Here is a 15,748-nt window from a genome sequence, read left to right on the forward strand (position 1 = left end):
CATGATGACAGACAAATAAACACTTTTAGTGACAAACACCAAAGGGAAAAGGCACTTGCAGTGGGAGTAATTCCTACCTGCCTACCTAGAATGTCTCAGATTTCCTAAGATAATTTAAAACCACATAATTCTACAGTGCTTTCTAAGTAAAATTCATGCCACAGAAATTGATTCCCTGGTGTCAAGAGTTGAAATTTCCCAGTGCAAGGTAGATGGCTGCCAAACAACCATGCTAACAAAGATAATCAAGGATTCTGGAATATGTTAGCCTTACAAAGAATTACATAATTTAGTAGGAACCTGTGTCATATATCATTTATAGCTCCACTTGTTATCTCAAATATATTAAAAAGTATACTTATTTGTGGAAGTTGTTTAAAAATAGTAAATGTGGTAAGAAAAGTCTGGCAAACATTCCTTTTTAGATGTGCAGAATATACAAAAGTAAAATTATATGGAAGAGATGCTATGTAAACTTCAAGGAGATTCATTTGGGAAGCTGTTGCTCCTTTGCAACAAAAGACATTACCTTTATTTGACATTACTAGGTTTATGAATAAAATTTCTTCTGGGAATAACCAATGACCATCCATCCAACCACATATGGGAACAGATATCAACATAGATGTCACACAAACTCATTATTATAAATTCAAGAAAATTAAAGAGATACTCTGAATTCTTACCATCTGTTGTTTTGTCAACACGTCATTGTAGATTGCCTCTCTTCGTTTGACATCAAGCTCCTGGCTGGCTTGTCTACTTAATGCTAATGCCTGTACCTGGGCCTCTGAGAGGTTCATGTTTTCCTTCCACTAGAAGAAAAATTTCTGTTTACTCCTTATTGCAGTAGAATTGAAGAAAATAATTTAAAATATTTATAGTCCTTAAAGATATTCAGGATTTTTAAAGTTTTCTTTCCCCCTTTTCCTTTACTCTTTTCTAAAGAAGATGATGATGTAAAAGCAAGGTACTAAACTGCCCACTGTTGTACAAGAGTTAGCTATGCCTGGATTGGATATGCTATTTGGATTTAATTCATGCAACTGATAATTAAAATATGTTTATATAAACAACACATACATTTCCATGATTAACTGATTTTCCAATTCTTCGATTTTATATTTCTCTTTTGTACCAACATCTAGATAAAATTGAGATATATAGCTTGGCACTATTATACAGTTTACTAGTATTTTACTGTTATAAATCAAGTTATAAGAATTACGGTCTTTCCCCCACAGAAGTAGTGAAGCAAAAAACAAAAGTCAGAATGAATGGTGGGAATAAGAATTGCAAGTTGATGTACAACAATTGCCAATTAACTTACTACAGCTGAAATTATATCTTCAAGAGGCTGAATCCTCACTGCTGTCACACTGTTTGTTGCTTCCACAACTTTTTCTCTTCCTTGATTAATGAGGTCCTAGAAGAATGCAAGAAATAACCTTATCAGGGCACATAAAAGACAGCTTAGTTTTAATAGTATAGGGAGCCTTTCTCTTGCCAATTTACAGCATGTGGCCTTAAAAATCTTTAAGTAATTGCAAAGTACAGCAAAATTCAGCATCAATAAAATGGAGTAAAACTCATCAGTGAGGGTCTTGTTAGGAAGATAAAAATTGGGTTCTATGGTGCCAATAATTTAATAATTTAAATGACTCCATAAGCACATTTTAAAAAGAAAATCACAGATTCAATTACATTATTTAATTACTGGTATATTAAAACCTAGTCTTATTTAACTCATCACTGATCCTATTTTTAAATTATTTAATTATTTCATAATACTATACATTATCATATACTTAAAGTTGCATCTACACTGCTTCAGAATGTAGATCAATGTGTATTTAGCCCACTTTCAAACACTAAATAATTTTTTTATTCAAAATATTTTATAACTGAAGACAGTGCTATTTCTCTAGCCAGTCAGCTACCCTATTGTTTCTTAATTAAAATAATTCAAACTATAATAATTCAAGGCCTGATTTCTTTGTGCTCTGAACAAACCACATTTTATTATAACTACGCTGGTTCAAAAAGGTCAACAAATAAAAGAAAAATTTCTAGGTCTATTCAGAGGTAATCTTTTGGGGAATGTGATATTCCTGCATAGGAAACCCTCAACAACAAGGCACTTGAAATTGCCTTTAATTCAAGGCAAAATACTTTCGTACTTCACAACTTACCTCCAACTGTTGATTACTCATTGCTGATAGGGCTCCCAAATTGAAAGGAATATAAGGAGTTTGAGAGTTAAAACTGACAGGGGGTAAATTGGTCCCAGTTGGTATGTTGAAACGCATGGTCAGTCCCTACAAACAAAAAATTATGCACTTTCCACATTGTGATTTAAAACTTGAAATTCTACATCACCTACTGGTTGAGAAAAAAATCCACATTCTCAGATCTAGGAAATTATTAACACTCCTTCACACACAAACAAAACACCCTTTTCATCTGAAACCAAGATCTTATTACATAGAAAGCTTTAACCCCTAAAGGTGTACTCTTTTCTGATAATTCCCACAGTATGGGGCAACTCAGAGAATTCTGATGAGACTCCTAAAATCACAATGTTAAAGAAGTTTAGTACAATGAATTAGGAGTTTAAAAAGGATTCAGGTATTAGGATAAGGTTTCCCATGCTCAGGCACATTTTTGCTCAAGTGAGGTGGTATTTAAAACAGAGGTGGAACTATTTTAAATAAGGTTGCTGCTGGAGATTGACATTAATGTCCAATAACAGAGTATTTTTGTGTTCTGATAATTGGTCAGAACTTTGAGTTTGGTACACATGCTAAAGCAACATTTACCCCCTACCTCCAAACTCAAGTTCCTATATGTCTGCTACTACAGTAAGGGTGTTGATGGAAGTTAAGTGATGCTAAATATACAGCTTCCCACTAATCTCTCAATTTAGCAAGTGCTAATCAGAAATGAGGTTACTACTCTTTAAGGGCAAACATTTTCTTCTCTCCTCTCCTTTGAGTACCACCAAAGGCAGCCAAAGCCCATAAACAGACACCCAAACTTGGGGGACTCTGTTCCTGAAGATTCACTATATTATTACCTGTTCCAAACGTGACCCTTTTCTTCCTCCAATGTTCTTTTAAATGACTAACAACAAAAACAACAACAAAAAGCATTTCAGATGAACTACCTTCTTCTCTGCTTCATATTCAGCCCAAGCTGCTTTTCTTTCTTCTTCAGTCAACTCTTCTTCTTCTTTGTGGTCCAAAAGAGAATCATGTTCATGATATCCTACAATGTGTTCTTTATGTATTTGAAGAAGTTCTGCAAGTATGGTGTCCTGTTTAGAAGGGTTGAAATAACAGTTATTTTCTCCCTCTGATCATATTTCCATAGTTCTTTGACCTACTGTTAGTCTAGAAACTCGCGCTACTATACATATTTCTGATATATATGATAAATTACCTAGAAAACATTCACAATACATGCAATACCAGCCTCTTATGTAAGAATGTCATATTTATACAGCATGTTTTAGGAGTTTAATTTTTAATGACTACTTTTCATCTTTCAAGCTCTCTTCCTCCAATATTTTTCTAATTTTTTCATATGCATTTTGTTTTGTGCTTTTTTCAGAGTTGATTAAAAAAAAGGCTAACATAAGTGTGCTAAATTCAGAGATGCTTGTGCTAAAAATCATGGCTACTCCTGTTCATACATATTTAACACCTGTATTTATTTATTTTGCTGCACCAGGTCTCTTAGTTGCAGAATGCAGGATCTTTGATCTTCGCTGTAGCATGTGGCATCTTTATAGCTGCAGCATGAGAATTCTAAGTTGCGGCATGTGGGATCCAGTTTCCAGACCAGGGATTGAACCTGAGCCCCCTACACTGGGAGCACCAGAGTCTTAGCCACTGAACCACCATGGAAGTCCCTTAATAACTTTATTTTCATAATCACTTTAGCTACCAACCACTATACGAACAAAAACCAAGTCTAAATTAATCAAAACAGCTACAGAACAGTTTAACTGGAACACACAGACCTTATATTCAATTGTAAGAAACTCAAATATAAATTACACTATAAGGACCTAGGATCAAATTTAAATTGATATACATTATTTATCATTTTATTATCAAAGTGTCTTTTTTTAAAGTCATGATGTCTTATGTCAGTCTTTTAAGGTTAAAAAACGTAAAGCTTAAAACTTGGAATCACTTATATACTCAGTAAGAACCCCAAACTCCTGCGCTGTATGATTTTGATTATAAAAGAGACACACACAAATGGAGGTCATGGAGGGTGGGGGTTAAAGTGAACCATGGATATGTCACTTGCTAACAAAAAATTTTAAATATTCAGAAGCTGTTTATTAAAAAATTAAAGGTGAAAATCTGGATATATAGAAGGCAAATTAATTCACTTTACAAAAGGATTTTCCAGAGCTTCTAACAGCAAGTTTCCTTAGAACACATTTTCTAAACTGAGTGAATTTAATGAAGGAATGTAAATAATGACTGGTCAAAGGAAGGTACAGGGAAGCATATAGTACATTAAATTTAACCTATATTCAATAATGCTTAATGCCTCCATAAGTTTTAGCATAGACAAAGCCCATACTTACAAAGAATTCTGTCTTTAAATCTTCAACCATATCTAGAGTATACGATCCAGCACAGGGTAGGAGCTCAAATGTTTGTCATATAACTCAAGATGAAAAATTCAACTCATAAGGCCCTAAGTTTTTTTTTTTTTTCTGTACAACAGCAAATGCTGACACCAATTCCAACCATTTTGATACTTGGTATTATGTTAACAAACTTTTTATCTTGCCACATCAATAAACACTTGAAAGAATCACTTCATAATTTCAAGAAAGAAAATGATTTTTTTAATGGATACATCTGTAATTAAGATTTTACAATTAATTTTGAATGTTTGTGCTATTTCTTTGGTTGAAAACATTAAAAGACCATACAAGGTTCAAGAAAGAAAGTCTACTGGTGGAATGCATATATGCTAATAGATTTAGTTCTTTATTTTTTGGTTTATTTCTTTTAAAATGTTAACTAAACATTTTTATTCAGTACCAGTATAGAAATCTGCCATCAAAGCTGACTTTCTCTGGCCTATGGCATACAGAACATGTTTATCACAACTAGATAGATCTCCAAAGCTCAGAGTTACTAACCAGGCAGGCAGAGAGATAGGGCAATCTGAATTAAATTTTGTTAAAAGATAATGCTTCCTTAGATGTGTGTCTCCCATGGTTACCCCACCCCACCCCAAGCATGACTCAGAAGAGAGGTATGTAATAAAACCAGATAACACTGACTAATATTTTTAGCAAGTGGCCATGCCAAATATAATTAGGAAAGTCAGCTGTTCTACAAAATACCAAATAAATTACAAGACAGAAATGTTCTATGGATAATCCCAATTTTACTTCTGTCTGACAATAAGTGATGTTCTTAAAAGAACTGTAGTCAAAAATCACTTCATTTCTCTAAGACAGTAACCTAAGGGAAAGAGCAGCAGAAACCGAATCTATTTTTCAGCTGTATGCTTCTCTCTGTAATAGTGGATAATAACTTAATCTAGTTATGACTGTGAGTTAAACATGGATGAAATGCTCTACGGTTACGTGTAACAGGGTGATATAAGAATAACAGGAATAAATGAAATACCCAATTCTCTGGAAACCAACACTATGTCAATTAAGTATAGCATTTATTTCTCAATTATAAATGCCATGATTCATATAATAACTACTTTTTATGATTAGAGAAAAAGCCTTTCCAGAAATGCATGCACATACATACACACAAACAACACTCATATACACCCTTTTTAAAAAGTGTCTGTATCCTGATTTTCAAAGTCCAAACTTATCATCTTGAAATTGGTAGAAAATGATATTCAGAGAGGCAAAGTAACTTTTTTTTCCAGTCACAGAGCTAAAGACTAGCTGGGATTAGAAGATACATTTCCTGACTCCTATCCAGTGATCATTCTATCACACTGTAAAGAATGACCGTTTTCTTGAGGCATGGTTCCTCCATTTCCCAGATCTATTCTCTTTCAAAAAGAATTCCCTAAAGGATTCCCTAAAGGAGGAAGGAGAAACTTAAGTAGGTCTATTTTTTCACTTTTAACACTTTTGTTCTTGTTGAAGTTTTTAAAAACAAGTATGTTAATTTTTTAATAAAAGAAAATATAAAAGCTGAAATAAAAACAATACATAGACACAAACTTATAAAAGGCCAGTTCATGCTTAGCCTGAACCTGATATGAACTATTTTACCATTTTCATCTTCAGGAGTAGTCATTTTATGAAATCCCACTTCTGAAACCTTTAAATGTCTTCTCCCCACCAGATTTAAGATCTATGCTATCAAGTCAAACATGATTGCCTAATTATGGTTAGATTATGATTCGGCTTCCACCCATGCAAAAACTTTCATTTTGACCCACAGTCAATTAAAATGCCAACAAATCAGAGGAAAAGTACATGTGACTTACCTTTGTATCATTAAAAACTTTTGGACCCTTTTCCTAAAACATTAGCTCCCTCCTAACATCAAGCCAAATAACCATATTCCTTTTACTAGCCACAACACTCCCTTCTTTTCAGAATTTTTAAAAATTTTAATGGAAATGATGTTATAATTCCTGTTATAAAACGTAGAGATAACTACCAGTAACATTTGTGTATATCCCTCCACACATTTACATTTTACACACGTGTGCATATAAATTTTCACATAAAAATGGGATTGTACTATACTTTAAAACCTACTTCTTTGCCTTAATATCTTTCCATGAACATTATTTTACACAAAATACAAAACATTCATTGGTTTTAATTGCGTATGTTATATAGATATACTTTAGCATCTATTTAATTATTCTCTTAAGAGTTTATTATGTGTTTATGCCACTTCTAGTTTTTAATTATTACCAAATCTGCAATGAAATAGGTTAATGGATAAATTTTAATGTATATCAACCACTTGTTCATACAATAATATGCTAACAATACTCAGGGACTTAGACAAGTACCTTTACCATTATTTTCATTTTAACAAAGAAAAGACTACATGCAAGCCAACTGACTTTTAAAGGAACAAGATTCACTTATACATTTCAGAAGTAGGAAAGCAGAAATCTTTCTTCGAGAGTGTTGTATAAGACACAGTAAGAGTGCCCGCAACGCCGGCAGGAGCGCAGCACAGCTAGGCGTGCATGGCGGGAGCGGCCCGCGCGTGGAAGGGCCCGGCAGCTAAAACAGCGCCCCTGCTCCCGCGCTCGCTCCGCCACCGCCCCCAATGAGCGCAGCCCCACGCGGCCCGGGTCTGTAGGCGGCAGGGCGCCCCCATGCTGCTGCAGCCCGCGCCGTGCGCCCCGAGCGCGGGCTTCTCGCGGCCCCCGGCCGCCCCCGGCGCCATGCACGGCTCGCAGAAGGACACCACGTTCACCAAGATTTTCGTGGGCGGCCTGCCCTACCATACTACCTACGCCTCACTCAGGAAGTACTTCGAGGGCTTCGGGGATATCGAGGAGACCGTGGTCATCACCGACCGCCAGACAGGCAAGTCTCGCGGATACGGCTTCGTGACCATGGCCGACCGCGCAGACGCTGAGAGAGCTTGCAAAGACCCTAACCCCAACATCGATGGTCGCAAGGCAAACGTGAACTTGGCCTATCAGGGTGCCAAGCCGCACAGCCTCCAGACGGGCTTTGCCATCAGCGTGCAGCAGGTGCCCCCCACTTTGATCCAGTGGACTTATGGGCTGACCCCCCACTACATCTACCCACAAGCCATCGTCCAGCCCAGCATGGTGATCCCGGCTGCCCCGGTCCCACCGCTGTCCTCGCCTTACATTGAGTACACGCCAGCCAGCCCGGCCTACGCCCAGTACGTGCCAGCCGTCTATGACCAGTACCCGTACGCCGCCTCGCCCGCCACAGCCGCCAGCTTCATGGGCTACAGCTACCCGGCCACCGTGCCCCAGGCCCTCTCGGCTGCGGCCCCCGCGGGCACCACTTTCCTGCAGTACCAGCCTCCGCAGCTGCAGCCTGACTGGATGCAGTGAGGCTGTCCCCGCCTGTGACCACGGCCCTGTCACTGCGGGCTGGGGGGGGGGGGGGGTGTGGTGCCGGCTGAGTCCAGGGGTGCACACCCACACCTGGACCTCAGGGGGCCCCGCGGGACCCTGCCGGCACCCTGGATGGCCCAGAGACTACTGATCTTTACACCTGGGACATCATGTCTTGAGAGGACTTGAATGACCGAAAGCTAATCGAAGATCTGCCTGAATGTCGCACATGCACCGTCCCCACCCTCCCACACCTTAGAGCCGGCAGGCGGTCCCTCCAGCACCCAGCGGGGTCTTCTGGACCCTCCGTAAACCCCGACCGCCCTCTGGGTCCCGTTCAGAGAGGCCTTATTACTCCAGGGAAGCCCAGGATCATGGCGAAGTGCATTTACTGTTGTCACTTCATCTGCATAACTGTGAACCGCAAGTACGGGGCTCTCCCACCCCCAGAATTCCCATTATCTAAATGTTCGCCTGGGGGCACCCCCCCACCTCCCAGGGCTCCCAGGTGCAGCAGGGCACCCCCGGTGACCCGTGACTGGGGCAGCCAGCCATGGTCCGTTCATTCCATCAAATCACTGTGGCTCTTTTTCTTATCATTGTTGTTTTGCTACTAAGATGATTTCAGAGTTTCAGTCTATTTTTTTCAATGGAGATTTCAATCGCCAAGAATCCAAAACCTGTTTTTTTGACTTTGAGACTCACTTTGGTCGATGGCTCGTCCGCCTGAAGAGATGGTGGTGGTGTTCTTCTAAGTGCCAGCCCGAGCTCCTCAGAGGGTGGGCATCTTGACAGTGAGTTTTCTTAAGCTTTACCCACTCCCCGAGGCCGTGAAGGGGTGCTGGCTGAGGGGCTGAACCACCACATCCCGGCCGGCTGGCAGGATAGAGGCTCAGAGCACAGGGTGGTCCCCACCCCACCCCCCACCCCCTTGTGTCGCCTGCTGTATGCAACCTGCGGGTTTGAACTGAGACACGTCTGGCTGCCTTGGGAGCTCGGGGAGAGGAGGCGGAGGTTCACCTATACCACGATCGGGCCCCGCCCTGGAGGAGCAGGGGAGAGTTGAGGGGCGGCCGGGCCGGAAGGTTGGGGGCACTGGGGTGCTCCTTCAGACCTACCTCAGGGACGCGGGAGGCCTCGGGGCTGACGTACGTGGGCTTCACTGCACGTCTGGTGCAGAGTCAAAGCCCAGAAAGTAAAGGTAGCTAATATTATAATATTTTTATTAGAATGTTCTGATTATAAAAAATAAAACTTGTTTTCTTTAAAGAAAAAAAAAAGAGAAAAAAGATACAGGATTTCTGATACAAACTGTTTCTACAACTTTCCCATTTAAATTAATTGCAGCATACTGTCAACACAAGAAATAGATGATGAAATGAACAGGGCAAAAAATATCTGCAACAGAATCCTCAGAGTATTTCTTTGGGAAAAAAAATTTTGCAAAGTCTAGTGCAAGTAATAAAAACTAATAAAGAAAAATTTTATCCCAATATACAATATGATCAGAGAGAGGTTTTTTTATTATTTCCCCCTTAAACCATACATTTATATTAGTTGCTATAGTAACACTATTATTGAAAATAATACTGGAGCAAAATCTATAATCACTCAGCCAACAGTCATCAAAATGAGGTTTAAATTATATCCAAATGTGTACCTTTACTTTTCTTTGTCTAAAATTTGTTTCTCCTTAAATAAGTGAAAAACTTACAAGCTGGGAAAACCATGGTCTATATTCTAGCTAACAACCTAAATTAGTTTGAGCTTTAAAATGACTAGTCCAATTAATAAAAGAAAATTAATGATAAACTACAAGTTTAAGTTAATTACTTAGAAGTTTAAAGTATTTGGCAAGCTGACAAAAATTTCCATTTAATTAATTATGAAATTCAACCTTGAAAATAAAAATTTAAAAAAACAATCAAGCTTTGCCTAGGGGTGGGGGCAGGGGTTTGCCATGTTTCAAAATATTTCGCTTGCTATCACTTTGAATTTGAGTATTACAATATCTAGAAATATCACTAGAATACTTACATGCCACAGGACCCACTAAAAAAGCTATGAAAAAAATTCCTTTTATTAAATAAGTCTAGATTCTTAATAAAGAAACTCAATATTTCTAGTCAAAAAAGCTTCTACTTTCAAATTTAAAGCCCATTCCTTCCCAAACTACCCAAGGGAAAAAAAATGCAACATATTTGAAAATAACTAGAGAGCTACTAAATGAAGTTCACATACCATCTCATATCAGATTTGAGGTCAAGAGCACATAAACCTCGCCAAAGAGCATTTATAAATATAATCCAGATTCTCAAACTGTAGGTAAGAATAAGATAGTGACAACTGTAGAACTTGTAACTTTCAATGAAAGAAAAGGCAGACCTGCCAAACTGACACTTCCTTGTCCTTTTTAGTTGCTCAGTTGAGCCCAACTCTTTGCCACGCCACAGACTGTAGCCCACCAGGCTCCTCTGTACATGGAATTCTCCAGGCAAGGATACTGGAATGTTTCGCAATTTCCTTCGCGAGGGGATCTTCCCAACCCAGGGATTGAACTGGTGGAGATTAAAAGCTAGAATCTCCTTCGATAAGAATGTTTGATACTCAATTTAACATTTAAAGAACTAGATACTGCGGCTGTTAAGTCACTTCAGTCACGTTTGACTCTGTGCGACCCCATAGACAGCAGCCCACCAGGCTCCCCCATCCCTGGGATTCTCTAGGCAAGAACACTGGAGTGGGTTGCCATTTCCTTCTCCAATGCATGAAAGTGAAAAGTGAAAGTGAAGTCGCTCAGTTGTGTCCAACTCTTAGTGACTCCATGGACTGCAGCCTACCAGGTTCCTCCAGCCATGGGATTTTCCAGGCAAGAGTACTGGAGTGGGCTGCCACTGCATTTAACCTTTAAAAATTGGTTATCCATTACAATTCTTATACATGACATATGCCATTCACTGTGAGGTAAAGAGTGCCATTCTATATTTTTATATGACTGTAGTGACTTTCTAGAGGTTGTAGCTTTCCAAGAAAAGCCTGAATTGGAACTCAATTCTTATGTTATACAATCTGGAGTTCACATTATTTCTTTAGTTTATTAACAGTGTTACATCCTCTAACTCAACCATAGGTGTGCTATAACAGGTATATGAAAATAGAAGGGAAAGTAGCTTTTTTGGCAGTTCAAATTACATTTAAAGAAAGAAAACATTAAAATGTAAAAGTTAAAATGGTTTAAAAAATGATATAAGATCAACTAGTGATTCTTATTCTGATCAAATCTCTCCCACAATTTATACTCCTTTTAAGGTTTTAAAGTGATAAATTTGATATAAAAAACTCAGTCATGAAAACCTCAGTAAATGAAGAGACATTTACCTACTTAATTCCCCTATAAGTATTAGTTTCAGTTTTCCACTGTCCCTATTCCTGGAAGTGTTACAAGACACATTTGAACCAATCAACCTCAATAACATATTTTAGGATATTAAAATACTGTGGCACTCAAGTATCTATAGTAATTCACAATCACTGTCATGCCAACATGTTAGTTATATCCTTTTGAACTCTAAATAAAAATGAAAAAAAAAAAAACTGAGAGGACATATAGCTTGCTTACCATGTTTCTCTCTACAACAATTTTATGTATAAACATCAGTATAATTTTGCAGGAATCAACTGATTTGATAAAAAAAAAAGACAGCCTTTTTAATTTTAGAGGAAAGTTTAATGGCAGAATAGTGGTAAAGAAACTATCTGCAATGCAGGAGACACAAGTTCAATTCCTGGGTCAGCAAGATCCCCTGAAGAAGGAAATGGCAACCCATTCCAGTATTCTTGCCTGGAAAAACCCATGGACAGAGGAGCCTGGTGGGCTACAGTCCATGGGGTCGCAAAAGTGTCAGACATGACCCAGCAACTAAACAACAACATATATGTGTGTGTTGTGCGTGTGTCTACACACACACAGAGTTATATAACTTTGTCAGTTGGGAGGCTTCATATGTAGTAGTAAAGATCACAGGGTCTACAGTACTGCTCCAACAGCATTCTGGGCAATGATGGAATGTGCTGTGTCTGCATTGTCTGATTTGGTAGCCACTAGTCACATGTAGCCTCTGAGCACTTGAAATGTGACTAATGTGTCTGAGGAACTAAGATTTTAATATTTTTTTCTTGGTCAGTTAACTGAGATCAAGAAGACTCTTATCAGGTTTTATTTACCACTTTCTCTTATTTTCAACACCTTTTCTAAAGGTCTAAAGCAGACTCTCAATTTAAAAAACTAACAATGTATTCCCACACACAGAGAGTAGTTGTTACACCTTAACCAAGTCTTTCTAATGAAAAATTCATTGGACAAAATCAACAAGACAAATTATCTGATGTCAGAATTGTCCTAGAAAATTCTAGATATATGGCTGTCATAGAAGGACCAGAAAAAAAAAAAAGAGTGAGTATATAGAAGGACCAGTAAGTTATTACCTGTTCTAAGAACATACATATGTAAATAAATTTTAGCTGACGCTTAAAGGATACCTCTCATTACCTAAAATGAAAGCATAATAAGCCAAAGCAATTTATTTGAGGATCAAATCAACTTATTGCTCTTATTTTACCAGAGACTGAAGCACAAAGAGCAAGTGATTTGTTAGTAAAATTTCTTATGCTTATTTAAAGTACCTTGTTGAATTTTTTCCCTTCTCTCTTTAAAAGAATTTTAATTTCATTATTATTATTGTGGTATAGCTGATACACAATATTATATATGTTTCAAGTGTGCAACATAGTGATTCACAATTTTTAAAGGTTATACTCCATTTATAATGATAAAATACTGTCTATATTCCCTATGCTATACAATATATCCTTGTAACTTATTTATTTTATACATAATAGTTTGTACCTCTTAATCCCCTACCCTTATCTTGCTCCTCCTCCCTTGTAACCACTAGTTCATTTTCTACATCTGTGAGTCTGTTTCTTTTTTGTTATATTCACTAGCTTGGTGTATTTTTAGATTCCACATATAAGTGACATCCTACAGTGTTTCTCTTTCTCTGGCTGACTTATTACACTAAGCAAAATAGCTTTCAAGTGCATCCATGTTATTGCAAATGGCAAAACTTCATTTTTTATGCCTGAGCAGTATTCCATTGTATATATAATTTACCACATCTTGTTGATAAACACTTAGGTTGCTTCCATATCTTGGTTATTGTAAGTAATGCTGCTATGAATACTGGGGTACACATATATTTTTGAATTACTATTTTCATTTTTAGGGATATATACCCAAAAGTATAATTGCTGGGTCATCTGGTAGTTCCATCTTAGTTTTCTAAGAAACCTCTTTTGGAATTCTAACTTTGCTCCTTAATAACTGGGTAATCTCTCAGAACCAATTCCCTTACTACAAAGGGGTAATACCACCTGTAACTCATAGGATTATGGTAAGGATTAAAAGAGATTATGTTTTTAAAAGGAACATAGCACAAGCACTTGATATGTATTACTTCCCTTTCCCCATAACTTGCTGTATCTTTTTCTTAAAGAATACTAATCTCATTTTACACAGCATCTATGAAACATTCTTGCCAGAAAATATCTGCCATGAATCTAATCAAACTTTTGGATCTAATTTTCAGTTTGCAGAATATATAAGATATAGAAATTCAAATTCACCATTAGGAAATAAATCCAGAATGACGGGAGGGAAGGTGACTACACTAAATTAAAGAAATATATAGAGAGACACCACAACAAGTGCTGTACACCTTGAATGGATCCTGATTTGAACAAAGAAATTGTAACAAACATTTTTAAGACAAGTGGGTTAATCTGAATATTAATATGGATGTGGCATTTGATGATGCTAGGAAATTAAGAATGATTAATTTTATGGTATTGTGATTATAATTTAGATTTATACTAAAATATTTACAACCAAAATATATTCTTATAATTTAAAGTATTTTAGAAAAATAGAGGCACATGTGGTGAAATATTAACAATTAAATCTAGGTGATGGGTATATGGGTACACATTACACTTTTCTGGTTTGAAAATTTCACAATAGGAATAATTTTTAATTAACTTTTTAAACATATTTTCTCTGTGATAAGGGAAATAGTAGACTATATGGCAGAACTCTGGTACAGATCAAAGTTGAAAAGATGGGTCTGTATGCATTTTAGTCCTAGTTAGCTCTCTATTTTAGCAAATCAGTTTCCTTAAGATGGAGTCTGAATCCAAGTTACCTCTCTACAGATGTTTTAAAAACCTAAACCGAATGCATAAGTGCATGATGATGCTGTTCTAAGAACTTCATATGAATTATCTAATTAGTCATAATAACTCTATGAAGTACACACTAGTTTTAACCCCTTTATTACTGATGAGATTTCTAAGGTCATAATTCATCTTGGGGTGCTGGTTCCCTTCCTGATAATCAACCTGCAGAAAAAACTACAGAAGGTAAAATGAAACATATAGTCCAGGAACTTAGAGAGATACACATGTGTGTACAACATAACTAGGGTGACAAAATGGGTATCATATGCCACCTGAGGCAGAGTTATTGAAAAAATAATTCAGAGTAAGCATGATAGGTGCACTTAAGGAAACAAGGGAAGATATTAGCAATATGAAATTCAAATGAAACATATCTTAAAAGTGTCAAAAATGAAGTATTTCAGGTAAAAAATAATCATTGAAATAAATAACTCAATGGATAGTTTAAGTAGCAGAAGTACAGCTAAAGACTAACTTAGCTAGGAGATCATACTGAGACACTTTCCCAGAAGAAAGCAGGAAAGGATAAAGAAATAGGAAATGCAAAAGAAAAGCTAAAAGATATGGAAGCTAAAAGCGTAATAACAGTCTCAGAAGGAGATGCAAATAAAAATGGAGAGAATGAGTTTTTTATTATAATGGATACTAATTTCCCAGAATGACAGATCAAGAAAATGAGGCACAGAGAAGTCAAGTAACTTGATATGGTCAAGATTCAAACCTCAGTCTTGCCTGAGACCTCTTGCCCTCAACTGAAGATCAATATATTCGGCATCAAAGATAATTAAGGAGGACTAGCATTAGCTGTGCCACTTTAGGATTTTGCAATAACTAAAAGATAAAATCTAGACTCTCCAATATTACACACCTCTATAACACTGCAAATGCCTTTCCATAAACTCACAGTATAGATTAAGAAGAAAGGTGAAGAAGTAGAGAAAAGGGAATGCACTGTTGGTGGGAAGTAAATTGGTGCAACCACTGTGGATAACAGTATGGAGTGTCCTGAAAAAACTAAAAATAAAACTACCATATATACGATCCAGCAATTCCACTCCTGGGTATTTATCCAAAGAAAACTAAAATACTAACTCAAAAAGATATTTGCAAATCCAACTTTAATGCAGCATTGCTTATAACAGCCAAGACATGGAAACAACCTACGTATAATCCATGAATGAATGAATGAAGAAAATGGGTACATACAATGGTGCACACAATTGAATATTACTGAACAAAAAAAAGAGGAAATCCTGCCATTGGTAACAAGATGGATGGATGGATAAGTCATTATGCTAAGTGAAATAAGTCATACTGAGAAAGAAAAATATTGTACAACCTCACTTATATGTGGAATATAAAAAAGCTGAAA

At 37.1% G+C, this 15,748-nt stretch overlaps 1 protein-coding gene and 1 pseudogene across 10 annotated transcripts in view; one reads left to right on the forward strand and one right to left on the reverse strand.

Moving 5' to 3' along the window:
• The window catches only part of ATRX (ATRX chromatin remodeler), a 269,851-nt gene that overhangs the window by 4,030 nt on the left and 250,073 nt on the right, over window positions 1-15,748 (reverse strand). For 9 of the 10 annotated variants that reach the window (XM_065916981.1, XM_065916979.1, XM_065916987.1 and 6 more), the window contains 4 exons: window positions 3,167-3,316; window positions 2,193-2,318; window positions 1,331-1,426; window positions 687-815 (listed from right to left, as the gene is read on the reverse strand). In XM_065916981.1, coding sequence (XP_065773053.1) covers window positions 687-815; window positions 1,331-1,426; window positions 2,193-2,318; window positions 3,167-3,316 — 501 coding nt within the window. The remainder of the gene's footprint in view (window positions 1-686; window positions 816-1,330; window positions 1,427-2,192; window positions 2,319-3,166; window positions 3,317-15,748) is intronic. The other variant, XM_065916986.1, reaches the window with a different exon arrangement.
• Window positions 7,286-8,079, forward strand: LOC136154241 (RNA-binding protein 38 pseudogene; annotated as a pseudogene).

This window comes from Muntiacus reevesi, chromosome X (genome assembly GCF_963930625.1).
Source record: "Muntiacus reevesi chromosome X, mMunRee1.1, whole genome shotgun sequence".
NCBI lineage: Eukaryota > Metazoa > Chordata > Mammalia > Artiodactyla > Cervidae > Muntiacus > Muntiacus reevesi.